Here is an 18,442-nt window from a genome sequence, read left to right on the forward strand (position 1 = left end):
ATGCCAAAACCGTATCTTAAAAGGATGCCATCCAAGTAGAAGAATAAAACATTGTTGGGGGATATGTAATTGAATACAAATGAATCACTGTGATCAGAATGCAGGCAGAGCCTTTGTCCTTACTCGCTAATTTGTAGTCGTTTAAGCTAAGAGCACTTCCTTTTTGAGTTTATTCTCAAAGTATTCAGTGACTGTAAATCGTGTAGAGATTTGAATGTGTATTTGAATCCCTGTGTGCTCTTGATTAATTTATAAGAAGAAATCAGCCTGCTGTTTGCCTGACAGCAGTGCTTCCCAACCCCTCTGATAGAGTGGACAGCAACTTTAAAGTAAAATATTAGTGGTCCAGAACTAAATGCTGACTTCTTGTCTCAAATGACCTTCCTCTGTCCTGGTCTCCCACGCTCTTTCACATGTTCTCAGTCTCCATTTCCTCCCACCCCACCCCCTTCCTACCCTCTCACACACTTCTTTAGTGCCTTAACCCAGACCCAGGCTCATTGCCTTCCTACCTTGCTATTTTCTCAGGGTAGCTGCTATTGTCCAGTCTGGCAGCGGGAGAAGCAGGCTCCTCTCAGGGAGCCTGATGTGGGACTCAATCCCAGACCTGATCCCGGACCCCAGGATCACGCCCTGAGCTGAAGGCAGACACTCAACCACTGAGACACCCAGGCATCCTGAACATGTTAATTTGTCAATATCGTATTCTAAAAACCAATCCACTGCTCTCCAGGCCCAGCTTCGCTGTGTATCCAGACCCAGAGAAGGGAGATCGTGATGGTCTAGCCAGGAGGAACTGCTGGCTAGAGTTGGGGAGCCTGGCTCTGGGGTGATGAGCTCCAGGAAAGCACCCTCTACCCACCAAGGGGAGAGGGCTGATCTCTGCAAATGAGAAGGAGGACGTCTGGAGCCAGCTCCATAGACAGGAGAGTACTCAAATGTTGGCCATTTGTCACCTCAGTCCCAGGTAGATCACTGTTGGGCCTGAGTTTTAGTCTGAAAACACCGCATCAATTGGAGATCAGTATTTTTTTTTTTTTTTAGATTTTATGCATTTATTCATGAGAGACACACAGAGAGGCAGAGACACAGGAAGGAGAGAGGAGAAGCAGGCTCCATGCAGGAAGCCCGATGGGGGACTCAATCCTGGGACTCCAGGATCACACCCTGAGCCAAAGGCAGACACTCAACCACTGAGCCACCCAGGTGTCCCTGGAGATTACTGTTAATTGAATCTCTCTGTGTGTAATTAAAGAGCAGTGGATTGTTTTTTAAAATACGATATTGACAAATTAACATGTTCAGGATGCCTGGGTGTCTCAGTGGTTGAGTGTCTGCCTTCAGCTCAGGGCGTGATCCCGGGGTCCGGGATCAGGTCTGGGATTGAGTCCCACATCAGGCTCCCTAAGAGGAGCCTGCTTCTCCCTTTGCCTATGTCTCTGCCTCTCTGTGTCTCTCATGAATAAATAAATAAAATCTTTAAAAAGAATTAACATATTCAACTCTACTTGGTCCAACACACAGGTTAATAATGAGCTACTAGAATACAAAATACAGATAGGAATTTTCTCTACAGACTACTTCACCTTAATACTATTTTATCATTTGTCGAAAATAGTGGTTCCATATTTATTGTATATAGGCAAATAAGCTTTCAGACAAGAGTCCTAATAATTTAAGGCTTTTGAAAATTATTTTATAAGGTACATTTGTACACCTATGATTAAAGGAAAGATTGTTTTCTTGGCCAGTTATTTAGAGACTTTTAAAACACCTATTTTTAACTAAATTTTGGTCAATATCGTCTTCAAGTGGTCAGCACATGTGAACATTTTAAGTACACCCCTCCCTCCAAAAAGGCTGTATAAAAGCACCCCTGGCATATTATAACATCACAAATCACCCATGTGATGTATCTGAAAAATATCCAAAGAAACTTTGTATTTTTTTTTTGAAACTTTGTATTTTATTTCTAGAACTAGACATTAAAATAACATAATTGGTTTCCTGTTTTGGTTTAAAATCTGCTATCTAGTAAATCCAAATATTAAATAAAAATAGTCTTCAATACAGAAGTAAGCAAAGAATTTTTTTGCAAAGAATTTTAAAGAGAATTTTAAAATAATGGTTTAAAAACTCTTCACTTAACTCTTTAGATTTTCAACTTTCACCTTCTCCTTACTCTGACTTGACGTATTTTTCTCAAATTTGATTTTTCAATCATCAGAGAACTAGAAGCAGTACACTGGAAAAGAGATGGAGAGGCCTAATAAAGGCAGATGATCTGTTGACTCATCCTGAGGTGAAAAGAAAGAAAAAAACTAAAAAGTACATATAGAATTTCATTACCACTCAATAGGTGGTTCAGTTTTTGTACAGATGGCCAGAGTCATTGAGAAGTCATGAGACTGTGCTCTGTATCTTCTGTTTAAGATGGCAGGAAATATGTCCTGTGTTTTCCAAATGTTGGCACTTAATATCTAACCCTGCTTTAAGTTGAATGTCTACTTAAGCATGTCCTTCCTCAACCTGACACGGACGTTCCTTCTGAGAGGTGGCACTATGTGAATAAATACATTTTAAAAATTCTGATATTAGAAGCTTGAAGATTTTTAGTTTATTAGACTTGTGGCATAATCCATGTATTTAAATCTAAGAAGAATTATGTATTAAAATGAGGTAGACAAAATCTTAGTATTTACATTGTTGAGCTCATCTGAATAATCTATGCAGTGTTACTTGTTTCTAAAAATATATTTTTTTAGTTTTTACCTTTGGCTATTTAATAATTCATCATTATCTTGAGTTTGAAAGTCACCACAGAGTTGTACATACATTTATATACCCTAGATTATTTTGGAGTTTCATATGCTATTTCTAAACACTTTTATCTGGTAAAAATGACCTATTTATTTCTAGAACCTAATAGGTTTCATTTTTAATTTCAAGGATTAAGGATCTATAGACATATTTGCATTATTTGGTTTGATTTCAGTAGAAATTTGCATTTACAGTGTTCAAAGGAAGAATTTTAATGATACCAAGATTATTAGACTAGGAACTCCTCATGGGTGGTCATTTTATTCCATTTATGTCCTTCACACAGAGCATAATACCTGGCACTTAGAGGCTTTCAGTAAGTATCTGTTGATTGAATAAATTTAGTCTTCATAAGGTTTATCTAACTTCCTCCTTGTCTTATACAGTCTTAGTAAATTACCTTTTCATTTTCTAGGCAACGAATGGCTTCTTCAAGGACAGATACCCTCTGGAGAAATAGAGAGCATTTCCAGTCAACCAGCAATCTCACTGCAGATTCCTGGAGATTGCTTATCACTTGAAGCTGTTATATCTATCAGCGTGTTTCTTTATTACTGTAGTGCAGACAGCAGTGCCTGTATGATGAAGGGAATTTTGTTCAGTCAGCCTTTACAGATAACCAGTACACACCAAGAGTGCACAGCTCCAGTAGAGCTCAAGTATGTATTTTAGCAGAAGCCAGTTAGCTACCCAGTCACCACAGCCGCTGTCCACCATCCTCCTCGTCACTATAACTTAGGAAAGGCCGCTTCATTTCTGCCTCTGGATACCAAGAAACCTACCACTCAGTTCTAGTGACTGATATTAAAATAAGTAAATATGGAGTGTGGCTTTATTATAAACAAATAACTTCATTCTGGCTGTGTACCAGCTAAATCACTGACCATCATTTGAACCATGATTTTGTAATCTCTGCTGCTATTTGACACAAAACTTAAATCCACATTGTAGTCTAGAATACTATCATGAAGATAATTTGCAATGAATGCTGATAATAATAATGAAACCAAATATTTCAACTAACTTTTTCTACTTTTACTAGTAGCAAGGAGCATATTTGAATATATAAATTTCACAGTAACTTTAAACAGAACCTAAGATCTGGCCCATATGTTGGTATAAGGACACCTGCCATTTAAGGCCTAAGGTCTGTTTTAAGCCAAAAAACAAAACAAAAAAAAAAGGTCTCTACATCACAGTAGAAACTTAAAGGGTATCTGAGTGGTAAATAAGTTATTTGTTCTGTGATTCAGTTAAGAGTGATTTAAAAGAGAATTTCTATTTTTATTATAAATTATTTGCTATTTTAACATACCATTATTAATGCCTTATAACTCTATACAGAAAAAGTATGTCAAAAGATGTACAGACTCACTCCCTTAACTTTTTTCTGAATGAATAGTCTTAAAGATAATGAATGAGTCCTCAGAGATTGTCTGTGATACTATTTATGATAAAGAATAAATTGTGACAGCTGAATTTAAATGGGTATATATGTTGTCTTAGAGATTTAAATTTCACTGTAAGCATTAAAATTGGGTTTGGGATTTTTGATTCCCATATTCAGAACTTAAATTATGATCATTTATTGTGATATTTTTTAAATCACTTATAAGCCTTCAAAGAAAATTTTAGTGTGAAGCACTTTCATGCTATTAATGTGTATATATATTTATTACTCTTTAAAATATTAGGGCTGAAATATACAGGGATTTAATGACACTAGGGTTGTTTTTAACCCAAAAAGAAATTGTCACTATAAGATAGTGAAAATTATTTTTATTATCATCATTTCCCTTTGTATCTATTTAAAAAGCCTATTCTTGTTTTTACTATAATTGATTCAATATGTTTATGATATAATCAGCTTACAGGATTTTGAAAATGTCAGGTAAACTGTATTTATCCAATAAATATTTATAGACAAGGTGACATAAATATGCCTTTCCTCCCTTCAAAAACATATTGGAAATGTGATCTGTTGAGCACCATCATCTGCCATTTTTCTTTTTGATATATAGTTTTGAACACATTAGCTTTATTTACTCAGGTTAACTAAACCTCGGAAGTAAGGAAGTATATAGTCCTGACTTTAATTTGTAACCTGCTAAAGCTATTTTTAAAGAGATATGTAAATGTAAAGTTAAAATGAATCTTGTTTAAAATTATATATAATTACCTCATAAGCTTTTTCTTTCCACAAAAAATATTCTGTAATAAAGGGATGTATAACATTAATACTCCTTTATGGAGAATAGGCCGAAGTCATGTTTTAATCGCATTTGAAATATTATACTTCTCATTTCCAGTTGGACATGATTGATAATATTTTCACTCCCTGGGAAATAAGTATATGCAGTTCTAACCTATTTCAGAAATACCTGATAATTAATTTTTCAATATAAAACACAAAGACACAAATAGTTATGTATTTCTTAGAATCTATTAATATTCCTTTTGTCTAGACAATTTTAGGTTAGTATTAAGCTTATACTTTTCTTTCAAAGTACAGTTTTCTTGAACATTGTTATTCTTACCTAGTCACCAATTTGCACCATTTCTTATGTTGAAAATATTATATGGATTTAGTATGGTTTTTTGTAAATCCTACTAGAGCTGTATAAATAGGTTCCTAGAACTTATGACTAACATAAACCTCTTACATAAGATGAAGCACTAGAAAGTTTATTTTTAAATCTTCTTGATTCTTGCCTGCCTTCTGTTTTCTATAAGGACTTCCATATTTTTTTAACTTTTTCTTCTCTTGTATAAATTATGTCCAGTGATAGTTTAGAAAGAGTAAGATTTTAGTATAAGTCACCTTAATCAGAGTGCCAGTAATATGGCATCATATACACTTTGATGTAATACCTAGAATCTTTGCCCTACATTATTGTGCTGGTTTGTCACTATTTTTTCCACCACTCTTCGAGATGTTATTTCACAATTGGTAGAACTTTTTTTCCCCTGACTTTATACTCAGGATTAGTATGATCCCTGAAAAGAATTTTGCTTATCTTAAATATGCTGCCTCAAGCAAATATTTAACCTATTCACAAGGAAAAACTTTATAGTTTAATCACCCATAAGTGTAACTTTGATAAAGTTTAACGACTACAAAACAATTTTCTCCTTAACTGTTCTAATACTATAATAGTTCTAGTATTATTAGGCCTGCAGATAGCTATAAATCTTAGCCAAAAAATTCGTATGTGTAGATGAGTGTGTATGTATGTGTGTATGTGTATACATACACAGATAACAAAGATCAAGAATTTCCATCTAAGTTTCTTTTTTCAGCAGTATACTTTTGAGTTAATAGTATCAAATTAACCTATCCTTTGCTTGTTTTTCGATGGTTGGAAGATTTAGGAAAATATTGAAAATATGTATCTAATAATTTCCTGCCTACGCAAGATTTACTATTAGTTTATTATATCTGCCAATTAAAAGACTTCAGTCTGACCATTGTATTTGGCATGTTCAAGAACAATCGTAGTTCACAGTTGCATAGAAATATATAGAGAGGAACTATGTCAACAGTGGTTCTCCTGAATGATGAAATAATATATTAAGATTTTAATTCTGTGGGTTTTTTTTTTCAGTGAACAATGTGTTATTTTCAGAAAGAAAAAAACTGGAAGCATTTTTTAAAGATTTAAAATGAACTGAATTGTAAGCACTGATACAACTTTTCTAAAGTCACCTTTATTACCAAGGATCAAAATGTAGTTTGGAACCATTTATTCTATTGGTTCTTTTAATTATGTGATTTGGTGAAGACAGAAAAGATCATTACTTTTTCTTGTGTTTTTCCTGCATAATGTAGTATAGTGGTTAAAAGCATGTGTTTTCCAGGCTCTAGAATTCTAACCCTAGAGGGCCACTCTACCTGTTTTATGGGATTGCCATAAGGATTCAATGAAATAGTGTGTTTGTAAAAGCATTTAGTAATTATTGAAACTGCTAGTTATTAGCTTAGTGAATAATGACAATAAATTATGACCATTAACACATACCTTGACATTTTCTTTGCAACTGCAATTTATAAAGGAAAATATTTGTCAACCAACTATTTGATATGTTAATAATCTCCATAGACCTGGGATTCAAGAAACACAGTTTTATAATAAAGTATACTGCTATTTTATAAATGATCTTATAGTTAAAAACATAGTTTTATAAAAATTTTCTTAAACAGACCCAGAACTATAAGTAATAAACTTCCTTTGAGAGGGTCCAGACATACTTACCCTGTAACACACTCTGATGGTGCTTTATAAAATCTTCAAAGTGCCTTCATGCATTTTGCCTCATTTGAGCTTCAAAGTAACCTATGAATCAGACAAGTAGATATTATGTCCATTTTATAGATGCAAAAATGGCTCTAGAATGTTGGTGATATATCTCAAGTTCTCAGAGTAATGCCTAATGCTGGAGTGGGGCCTGGTAGGAGCTATTGCTTGGCCAATTTTGTGGGATGACTAAAAGGTGAATAGTGACTGATGTATCTTATTTGAATACAGGTCTCCTAATTCCTACCTCTATTCCTAGATGGAGAGTGAAAACAAACTGCAGCATTGAGTACTTCTGTGAATGCTTTCTTCAATCTCTAGTATTAAAGTAATACAAGTAGCTGAATTTATTGAGTGCTTATTTTGTGCCTGGCACTTTTCTAAGTGCTCTGTATGTATTAACTCGTGTAATCCTTACAACAGCATTCTGAAAGAGGTACTGTTTTTTCTTATTTCCCTGATAATGAAACTGAAACAAAAAAGTTCTAAGCAGTTATGCCAGTTGACTCAAGATCTTGCATTTAGGAAGTAGCCAAGCCTGGCTGAGTCTGTTCGACTACTGTGCTACACTGCCTCTCAAAAGTAGGGTTTTTTTTAGACCTAAACCTTTCAAAGCTGTATATAGTAAATAGTAATCAATCCAAAGAATCAAAAAATTATTGTTTTTGAAATTTAAGTTAAATCCATTTGACTCTATAAGCTCTTTGGACTTTTCCTATATAATCTTCTTCATGGCTTGGGAACACTCTGTATACTTTTGTTTCCCAAAAGATTTTATGTACCATTCTTTCTTAAATTCAGATATTATCCAGATGTATTTTTCTTGGCAGACAGATGTATTAATTAAGCAGATTTTCAGTGTTAGTTCCAGCAATGCTATTTTAATTGGTCTTCAAACAGTAATTATAAGACCTTGTCATAAAAAATAACTTGAGTTCTTAGCACAGGGCTGTCTCAATCCCTAAAAATCTTCATATTTAAGAACATTTTGTTTTAATAACCAAAATGAGTTCCAGAAGCATAATATTTGGCCAACCTGTTAACATACATAAAGCACATAAAGTCCCCTGCTTACTTGTTTTATAAATGACACTGGCATGCACCCCCCCCCCAACCGGCCCGTGACTCAAATAGATGTAATTCTGTTACAGTAAAGTATTCACCAGGTAACCTATTCTAGTGTTAGTTACTGAAAGGAATAGAGTATAATTTTACATACCGCTGTGATTCATGATCATCCTGGAACAAGATTATAAATATCTTTTCATTAGATAATTTACTAATTTAAATTAGAATTTGTTAATTATTATAAAATCCCATTCCTGAAATCGATAAGGAAATGTACAACTTAAAAGGTAATTATTGCATCATACTTTAGAAGTAGAATTCACTGTTAATCACCAAAATTTCCTCTTATTTGTCCTGGGGCACATGCATAGTTTTATTTAAATGAATTTAAATAGTTTTGGGTTTTTTTTTAAAAGATTTTATTTATTTATTCTTGAGAGACACACAGAGAAAGGCAGAGACACAGGCAGAGGGAGAAGCAGGCTCCATGCGGGGAGCTCAATGTGGGGCCCGACCCCAAGTCTCCAGGATCAAGCCCGGGGCCGAAGGTGGCATTAAACCGCTGAGCCACCGGGGCTGCCCCGAATTTAAATAGTTTTATGAATTCACACTAACCAAAAGTCACTATTGTGTCCTGAATAATTACAAATTTATTTTCCCCATTTCCTTGCAGCAGGATAACTTAAAGAATAAAATTACACATTAGGGGCTTACTGATTTGCCTATATGTGTTCCATGACCAGCAGACCTTGGCCCTTCTGCATAGTAGACCTGCAGTTTCCACTGGATGCTTCTGGCCTCTCAACAGCCAGTCTGACCACAGAGGGCCTGGGCATGGTAGGCCAGACAGCAGCTTTTCTGATTTCAACCTTTCTATTTCTTTATGTGCTGATTTGGTTTAATTATTTTCAAAGGTTAGAGCTGGAAAGAGAACTCTGTCTTCTAGCTGTGGAATGTTTGCCTAGGGTTCTCCACTGTTTGGTATGTCCTTTTTTGAGGCATGTCGCTCTCAAGTACACCAAGGGACGTTTAGCTGTGTTGAAAGCTCCCAACCAAAAGGAAATATTTGCAAATATGCCTCCCTGCCTGTACCAGCAACTGTATACTAAAAAACACTACAGAACCGTATACTCAGGCCTTTTTGTGACTGTCAGAGTACAGTATGAACTCCTTCCTCTTTTAGTAGCAACTGACAGACCTGGTGTTTTTCAGTAATTAGAGTGAAGAAAAATATGTTAATGTTGAAAACTTGAGACTATGAAGTATGTGGACAATTTATTGCCTTCGGTTTTAATATACTTGGTTACATACATTTGAAATAAAGTGAAATGAGACTTCATAATGCTGAGAAGTAGAAAAAAAAATCAGCCGTCAGATTTAAATATGCCCTGTATAAACAGCCCTATGATTCTTTATCTAGTGTGCTGTGCTCGTGAGAACTAGATCCTCAAGTATACAGGGCAAAACATTAGTTGATTAATTATGGTAATGAAGGATAAAAATAGGCATGTTCCTTTCTGAAAATGTAGAAGGACTCAGCCATGTAACAATCTTCTATCATTAGAATTCGCGGTCATTATTCTTAATCCCACCAGAATTACAATCATGCTGTGGAGCATGTACAGGATGGCTGCCTGCTTTGTTCAGTACACAGTAAAAAACGAACACGTTTTTGCTTGTATAGAGTTGACATGTATTATTCATGCATGCCTGTGATACTCATCACCCAGATTTACCTGTAAAACATATACTACCACTTCCTTTCCACACCTTAGGCTTCCCTCTCTTTAAAAACAATAGTAGTTTCTGTAGGAGTTTCAGTGAGGAGCTATGGTTTCACAAATAACAGAGCAGCATGGTTTTGTTGAAGTAAATTTTTTTTTCTAGAATTCCTAATAATATATTAGTTTCTGGAGGAGAACAGTACCCTATATGATTTAAAGATTAATTTCTAATTTGCAATACACCTAATATTTTACATAGGCTAATATTTTTTAAAAGTTTGCAATTCTCACTGTTAGGGTACATTGAGAACCAACTTAGAAATGTTTGCATTGCTGTCATTACATTTGATTTGTGGATAAATCAAAAGTTTGCTGTGTATTTGAGATCTATATGTTTAATACACTCTCAAATTGTAATATTTCATAAATTTGTCAAATTTTAGAGACTCAGACTCTCCCATCTTTTGTGTGGATAAAGTTCAGGTTTTACTTTTGAGAATAGAGTGGGTCTGCTGTGCTGACTTTATATCTGTCATTCCAAAGGTTTGATTATATATTTTTCTCCAAAGATAAAAGCAATGAAATCCCATTGACAATTTCATACATTGGTATTTCCATTCATGCTCTAATTCTAAAAATCAACGTGGTCTGCATTTTTCAAGTGTTTCATGTAGGCGGATTAATATTTGTTTTTACAACATTGTATTTCTACATACATTTGAAGACATTTTTAGTGATCTTTTCGAGTGCATGTGTTAATAGAAGATCATTTAGAAAGAATGTGTGCACTGGCCTTCATTAACTACTCAAAAGAAGTGTAATACATGTGATTATAAAAGCAAGAATGTATTTATACTGTACGCTAATGCCTAATGCCTCTTTTCTAAAACTTTGCACATTTTTTCATGAAATAGATTAAATATTTTCTCTCTAAAGCCATATTTTTGTTTTTAATATGCTTTCTAAGTGTATCATGAGATATGTTTACTGCTTAAAAATCTGTAAGTCACAATTTATTACTTAAATATTTGGGTAAATAAGTATAGTATTTAATTTTTCAAAACACTATAAGCAAATAAAATAAAATCATGCAAGCATAATTACATTAATTAAAATCATAAATATAAAAATTGCATTTAGGAAAGGTGATCTATTCAGTAAATGGTATTGGGAACATTTGAAAAGAAAAAAGCTCTCTAGGGGTGCCTAGGTGGCTCAGTTAAGCATCCAGCTCTTGTTTTCACCTCAGGTCATAATCTCAGGGTCATGAGATAGAGACCTGCGGTGGGCCCCACCCTCACCTGCTTGAGATTCTCTCCTTGTCCCTCTATCCCTCTCCCGGTTCACTCTCAAATCTTTTAAAAAAAAATAAAAAAAATATCTCTACTTAACACAATATATAGAATTTGAAAGGAATGAATGACAACATAAGAATACAAAATGCCAGAAGAAATGAAAGACAATATAGTGTCAGGTAGGGAGGGCATTTGTAAGTATGACTTAAAACCCAAAATCAGTAATGGGAAAGATTGATATGTATGACAACATAAAAGCTTCAAGCATCTGTATAACAAATGAGAACAGAAAAGTTAAAATGAAAAAATATTGCAAAACATAAAACTGGACGTAAAATTAATCATATATGAAGAACTCTTATGAACTAATAAGAGATACTCCAGTTAGAAAATAAGCAGAGAATGTAAGCATTCAGCTCATAAAGCAGTGTAAAGATACTCGCTTTACTACTTTAAATGCAAATCCATCCATTCATCTACTTACTAAGCATCTCTGTGTTGTACTCTAGGTCCAGTGATGAATATTTCACACACAGTCCTTGCTCTTGAGCTTGTGTTGTACTTGAGAGATAAGAATGAATAAATTAACTGAAAGGGTAACTGATGAAACAAGGTAAATAAGAGACTCAAGGCCTCCACTGAATTACAGAAGTATGGGAAAATGAAAAAAATAAAGCTAGTATCACACTGTTTAAAACATTACAAATGTTGAGAATTAAACTTTCATTTCTTTGTAAGAAACCTTGTCAAAAGTATTTGAACATTGCCTGCTTTCTTGTAAAATTTATGATAGCATTTTTCTCTTTGAAAGGCAAAATCATCTTTTGCCTTTCTAAGTTTGGATCAGTTCCCAACATATTCATCTGTGTTTTCAATGCTGTCTCAATCTCCCAGTTTCCTTAATGTGAAACTTTTTACCATCAGCACTTCCTCTGGGCATCATCCTCCTCCTCACAGCCACTTTCCTCATGTATGTCAAGGTCACCCTCACTCAGTGTCCCTGGGCCACATGGAGTCTATCGAATAGCAATAGCATTCCCAAAGCCAGCTACTGCCTATCTGGTTCCACCTACATTCAACTCAAATGTCACTTCTACTGTATTCATGTTTTGTTTCTTTGGTATACTTCCTGTCTTTCTGGCCAAATCCCCCTTCTGGTTATCCATTTTGTTAAAGTGTCACATGGCCTTATCACTAGGAAACAAGAAGTCGTCACAACTACACACTTTGCTGTCTGTGCACAAACTATCACAAACAGTGACTAGTCACCAACAGACTGGAAGAATGACATCATTGGTCACTGATCATGGACACATCTGTTATTACACAGTGATTTGTGGACTGAAGAGCTAACAGTGAAGTTTGTACTTAGGTAATTACAGTTAATCCATGCAGCTGAAATTAGAACCACGTTCTTGAGGGAGTGGTGGTATTCAAACTGTTGTGACTGAAACTCATATTGTTCAGGGCAAGAACTGCTTGCACATGTATAGGAATTTTTAAAAAAGGAATAGATAAATGGAAGGATACAACAAACACTAATAACTACATCCCCTTAATATAGGGAAGAACTGGTATTTACGCTGTACATTTTGTATTGTTTGAAATTCTACAAATTAATATTACACATTATTAGAGCAAACTAAAGTGGGAAAAAGATTACTTCTGTTTCCCACAATCACAATGCTTACTGAAAAAATGCATCCTGAAAAAATTTACCACTGGTAATGAAGAGTAATAGAAACAGGATTAAATATATAAATATTTGTGGGGGTGGGAGGGAGAGCCTATACTGGTTATTTTAGGATATATGAAGAGATAGCATATAAATTAGAATAAATAAATAAATCTGTCATATGGTATATCATCATATCTAAAACACAGCAACTCTCTGCCAGCTGACCTGACACCATCATTTAATCACAGAATGATCATGAGCAAGTTACTTCCTCTCCACTGACATTCAATTTCCTTATCTGTTAAACTAGATATTATTACCCCACAGAATCATTTTGTAACATTAGAAAAGCACTTAGCACAGTGACTAACAACTAGTGAATACTCCAAACACTGAGTCATTCATGCCATGGAGAGCGCTGACTTCTCTGCCCATGAACTCTTCAAAGAGAGATTCGAAGACAGTTGATACATTTATCCCAAGTGGGGAACGCAACCCAAAGACCTCAGGTTCTGAGCCATTCTAAGACTCTGCAATTTGGAATATACAGGGGAAAATCTGCTTGTTTAGCTTTACTTTAAAATAACAATAATTTGCTATTTACACCTTGGGACTTAATTTTTTTAGAATGAAACATTTATAAACCAACCCAAGTTTTAGTACATTTAAAGATACACAGATTTTTAATAGGACTGAGAAAATTATTTAAAACACTTTTACCTCACCAAAGGCAACCTTGTTAGTGTAAATAATGTGTAACTCCATTCTCTAGTTAATTCAATAATTACATTTTTGCACTCCTAACTGGGTAAGATACTTCAGACTTAAAAGAATCTTGAGGGGGAAAAAACTGGATATTCATCACCCTCCCCATTTTTAATGAATATACCACAAAAATATTTGAAATATTGTTTGTGTATATAAAACCTTATTTAGGACATGTTAAAACTTCATTTAAATGAAGGCTTATTTAAAAAATCATGGTTATCCAACACATAGTCATGCTATTTTATAGATTCATGACCTTGAACTCAACAGCTTTCCAAAAAAAGTATTGCTCTTTATTATGTGATTTTTTTTCAGGACACAGGGAATACCTCTACACATTGAGGGTATTTTGTCCTCAATTCTTCTCTTCAGCTATTAAGGAATCAAGGAACTTAGATAACCGACATGATAGGCAAATGTATTTCCAAACTCCCCCAGTCTGAAACGTGCCTGTCAGTCTGGGAAGCAACCCCTCATCAGCAGCCAGTGATGTATTAGTGCTGTGATTACTGTCCAAGAGGGCAATGAGCCCTTCAAAGTAAATAAACAGATTACTTCAAATCAGTCTCTTTAAAAAAAAAAAAAAGATTTTATTTATTCATGAGAAACACAGAAAGAGAGGCAGAGAGGCGACAGAGAAACAGGCTCCCTGCGGGGAATCTGACATGGGACTCCATCCCAGGACTCTGGGATCACGACCTGAGCCAAAGGGAGATGCTCAACCACTGAGCCACCCAGGCGCCCCTTCAAATCAGTTTTTAAATCATCAGGTTTTAGTGACACTAAGATGAGATATCAATTTGTCACAGGAATGCATACTGTACTTCATTTTGCTATTCATCAAAGCACTTTAAGAGACCTCTTTTATGTTCAGATAGGGTTTCACGTTTTAGCTTAAAGACATCTCTGGAATCTCCCAACCATGCTTATGCCTTAGGGCTTTATAATATTCAGTAATATAAAAAAATTTTTCTTAGTTTCACTAAAACCTGATGATTTTAAGACTGATTTAAAACCATCCTGTTTATTTATTTTGAGGGGCTTCTACTCCTCTTGAAAAACAATCAGCAGCACGGACATGACACTGGATGCAGATGAGGGGGGTTGCTCCCCATACCAAATGGCAAGGTTCAGAGTGCAAAAGGTGGGAAATGTATTTGCTTGTCATTTCAGTTATTCAGGTTCCTTGATATAGACCTATCTATCCAGATATAGTTTCATTATAATCACTAATGGATATATCATTTTCCATAGTGTGTATGTATATATATATATATATATATATATATATATATATATAATTGTGGCCTACATACATAATTTAGTGTGAATAATAAATAGGTGTGTATATTTGGCCAGTTGTAGTGTCCCCTTTTTGACCCAAAGCTCAAGCTCCAGTCAAGCTTAGAGCACAACTTTAATAAGCAGTAAGTTTAGTTAAACTTTGCAAATTACACTTTAAATCTATAAACTGTATATTTTAATTTCATTGCTAAGAGAAACTGATAGACATTATCACTGTGTCCGTTATTCCTTCTTCCTCTTATTGAACACTGACCTGCCCTTAGCAGAGTGGAAAGGTCAAGTTCTGCAATCCTGCCAACACAAGAGAGCATTCCTGTCCCCTAATATTTTTAAGATTTTAATTTGAAAAGCATCATCTCGTTAAATAACAGCTGCCTCTTTAAATTGAACTAGTTCTATATTAGGCATTTCATTGGAAATGGCACGGCTACCAAGTCTCTTATTAGAACAAGAAAGATAAGGAGGATAAATATTTGAAGTGTAGTTTATCTCCCCATTCCTGGAGAGGGAAGAAACAATAGCTTACCCATGTTCAGGAAGCTGACATGACCTAAGAATCCAAGCATTGCAAGGGATCTAACGAGGTTGTTTACCCTGTGCCCCCGTCTTTGGGCAGCAACACACCTAAGTCAGCCTTGCATAAAAGCAAGTAGAAAAGACAGCTGCTTTTATTTAACTTTCTGGAGGAAGAACAGAATAATCATCAGTGTGGTCCAGGACCTTATTTGGTTTACTTGCACTTCAATATTACAAACTAAGATATTCTTCAGTGCTTTGCTGGGATTCAGAGTGGTAGGTGAAAGGTAAAAACGCTGAAGTTATTTTGATAATTTGTGTTAATAAAGTGCCTCTGTCAGATTTTTTGTAACGAATAAGTAATAGAAAAGTTGTATTTTAGTCACTCATAGGATCTTAAAAAAGAGTCTAGCCTGTTTTAAAAATGCAACTTGCAACCTTTATGGGTAGTACATTCTATTAGTTAACAACCTTGCAAAGAGGGGATTCCTTGAGTCTAAGTACTTTGCTCTGCATGATAAAGCATTCTACTTGTTTGTTGCTCAGTGAATGCATGTACAAGCTCTTCATATCTTTAACCTTCTCTTTTCAAAGTTAATTGTTTCATATTTCAGCGTTGTCTTCAATTCAATACTAATTCCCCATATATATGCCCTCTAGATTCTCTTCCTCAGCCTTCTGTTTTCTATCAGCCTTGCCTGAGCTGTTCACAGCCACCTGAAGCCATAAACCAAGAATTAAGCAATACATTTTGCGAAAAGAATAGCTAATAGTGGAGATTAGGCTTAGTTCCAGAATGTCACATGAGGAGCTCTGAGGACCTTCCCTCCATTGAACGACCATAACTGGTGAAAAATTTTTATAAATAACCACCTAAAATCTCTGTACATTGTTCCAAGGGCAAATGAAGAAACATTTGTTCAAGAAAATACACTAAATCTAGCTAAAAAGCTTGAGAATCTGTGGCACCATGACCCACTCCCTTACACCCCCATCCCAGATCAGTATGACAGAAGCTCCATTCCAGTAGGTGTACCCAAGCTCAGACTCCTTCTTCCCTGGTTCCCAGGAGAGAGCTGGAGCAGTTCCTCAGGAAATCAGGCTGCCAGCATTCTTATCTCCCCAACCTGGGTGTTGAAAAAGCTAAATTCCAGGGGCATGCAACTAAGAGATCAGGGTCTGCCTTCCTTCACCCCTGGCTACTCACACAGTGGAGACTCCACCCCAGGCATGGCAAGCCAAGAACACCGGCACCCTAGACACTCTCAGTCCACCTCACTCAGGGCAGAGTTTCCACACCAGATGCCAACCAAAAAGACCAGAGGCTACCACCGCAACCAGTGCCCTCTTCACAAAGCATAAATGTCACTCCCCCAAAGCCCGACACTCTATTCAGAACAGTGATACAGAGAAGTAGAAATGAAAGGGGGGGGGGCTTACTACTGACCTTAGAGAAGTAAAAAGGATTATGAATGAAAGATATCAATAACTCTAATAAAATGGACAAATTTCTATAAAGACAAAATGACTGAAACTGACTCCAGAAGAAACAGAAAATATTCAAAGATCTACACAAGTCAACAGTTTGAAGTAGTAATTTAAAAACTTCCCACAAAAATATTCCCAAGAACAGATGGCTTCACTGGTAAATTCTGCCAAGCATTTCAAGAGGAATTAATATTAATTCTTCATAAAACTCTTCCCAAAAAATAGCAAAATACTTCCCAACTCATTCTATGAGGCTGGTGCCAAAAACAAGATAAGCATGTCACTAGAAAACTACAAACCAATATCTCTTATGAATAAGGGTTGTACAAATCCTCAATAAAAAAATCTAACAAACTGAAAAAAATCCAACACACTGAATCTAATAACATATACAAAGATTGGCATGCCATGACTGTGGTATAATAAAGCATTTTCCTGGTCTTTGCCTCAGGTTCCCAGCATGGAGTTTCTAAAACCCTTGGAAAATGGGACGCCTGGGTGGCTCAGCGATTGAGCATCTGTCTTCGACTCAGGGCGTGATCCTGCGGTCCTGGGTTGGAGTCCCACATAGGGTTCCTTGCATGGAGCCTGCTTCTCCCTCTGCCTATGTCTCTGCCTCAGTGTGTGTATCTCTTGTGAATAAATAAATAAAATCTTAAAAAAAAAAAAAACCTTGAAATCTCCTGACTGATGAAGTATCTTTGTTGTTTATCAGCCCCTTGGACCACATCTAACTTTATGCTGATGAGATGACTCATGGTGAGCCCCTGGGTAGGCTTCAGGATGGGTACTGATCATGGTTGGAATGACTAACAGTGAAGGTTGAAGCTTTGAGCCACATGATATCAGCCTGATTTCCTGACCTCAAGGAGCAGAAGGGAAAGCTGGAGAGAGAGTTCAATCACATGGTCAGTGTTCAATAAATCATGCCTCTGTAATGTAATCCTAATAAAAATTCTGGACACTACTGGTGGAACCTCCCAGTTGGTGAGCATATCAATTTGCCAAGAGGGTGACAGATGCTGATTCCATGGGGAGAAAGGCCAAAAGCCCTATGTTTGGGATCCTCCCAGACCTCACCTTCCCTGTCTCTTCATTTAGGTATTTTCCTGAATTCTGTGAATTGTTCTGGTGAATTATTGAACCCATGGAGGACATGGAAAACCTCCCAGGCTTGTAGCAAATTGATCTGACATGAGATCAGTCTTGTTGTGGACCTTTGCTAATCCTTTACCTTGTGGGGTCTCTACCAACCCTGTCTGGTTGACAGTTTTTGTCTTTGGGCACTTTGAATATGTTATTCTACTGCCTCTGGCCTCCATCGTTTCTGCTAATCTTATTGGGATTCTCTCACATGTAACACATTATTTTTCTCTTACTGCCTTCAAGATTTTTCTGTCATCTTTGACTTTCATCATTTTTACCATGGTATTCATAGATCTCTGTTTTTATCCTATTTAGAGTTTAATTTCTTGGATGTGCCGG

At 35.7% G+C, this 18,442-nt stretch overlaps 1 protein-coding gene and 1 long non-coding RNA gene across 2 annotated transcripts in view; one reads left to right on the top strand and one right to left on the bottom strand.

The window, feature by feature from the left end:
* The window catches only part of NHLRC2 (NHL repeat containing 2), a 59,741-nt gene extending 48,893 nt beyond the window's left edge, over positions 1–10,848 (top strand). The window contains exon 11 of the mRNA XM_055345869.1: positions 3,236–10,848. Coding sequence (XP_055201844.1) covers positions 3,236–3,492 — 257 coding nt within the window. The 3' untranslated portion in view covers positions 3,493–10,848. The remainder of the gene's footprint in view (positions 1–3,235) is intronic.
* Positions 6,375–18,442, bottom strand: part of LOC129523258 (uncharacterized) — a 130,627-nt gene continuing 118,559 nt past the window's right edge. The window contains exons 6-7 of the long non-coding RNA XR_008667087.1: positions 11,687–11,763; positions 6,375–7,154 (exon numbers count right to left, since the gene is read on the bottom strand). This is a non-coding gene — a long non-coding RNA (uncharacterized LOC129523258). The remainder of the gene's footprint in view (positions 7,155–11,686; positions 11,764–18,442) is intronic.

This window comes from Nyctereutes procyonoides, unplaced genomic scaffold, assembly GCF_905146905.1.
Source record: "Nyctereutes procyonoides isolate TBG_1078 unplaced genomic scaffold, NYPRO_anot_genome, whole genome shotgun sequence".
NCBI classification, from domain to species: Eukaryota; Metazoa; Chordata; class Mammalia; order Carnivora; family Canidae; genus Nyctereutes; species Nyctereutes procyonoides.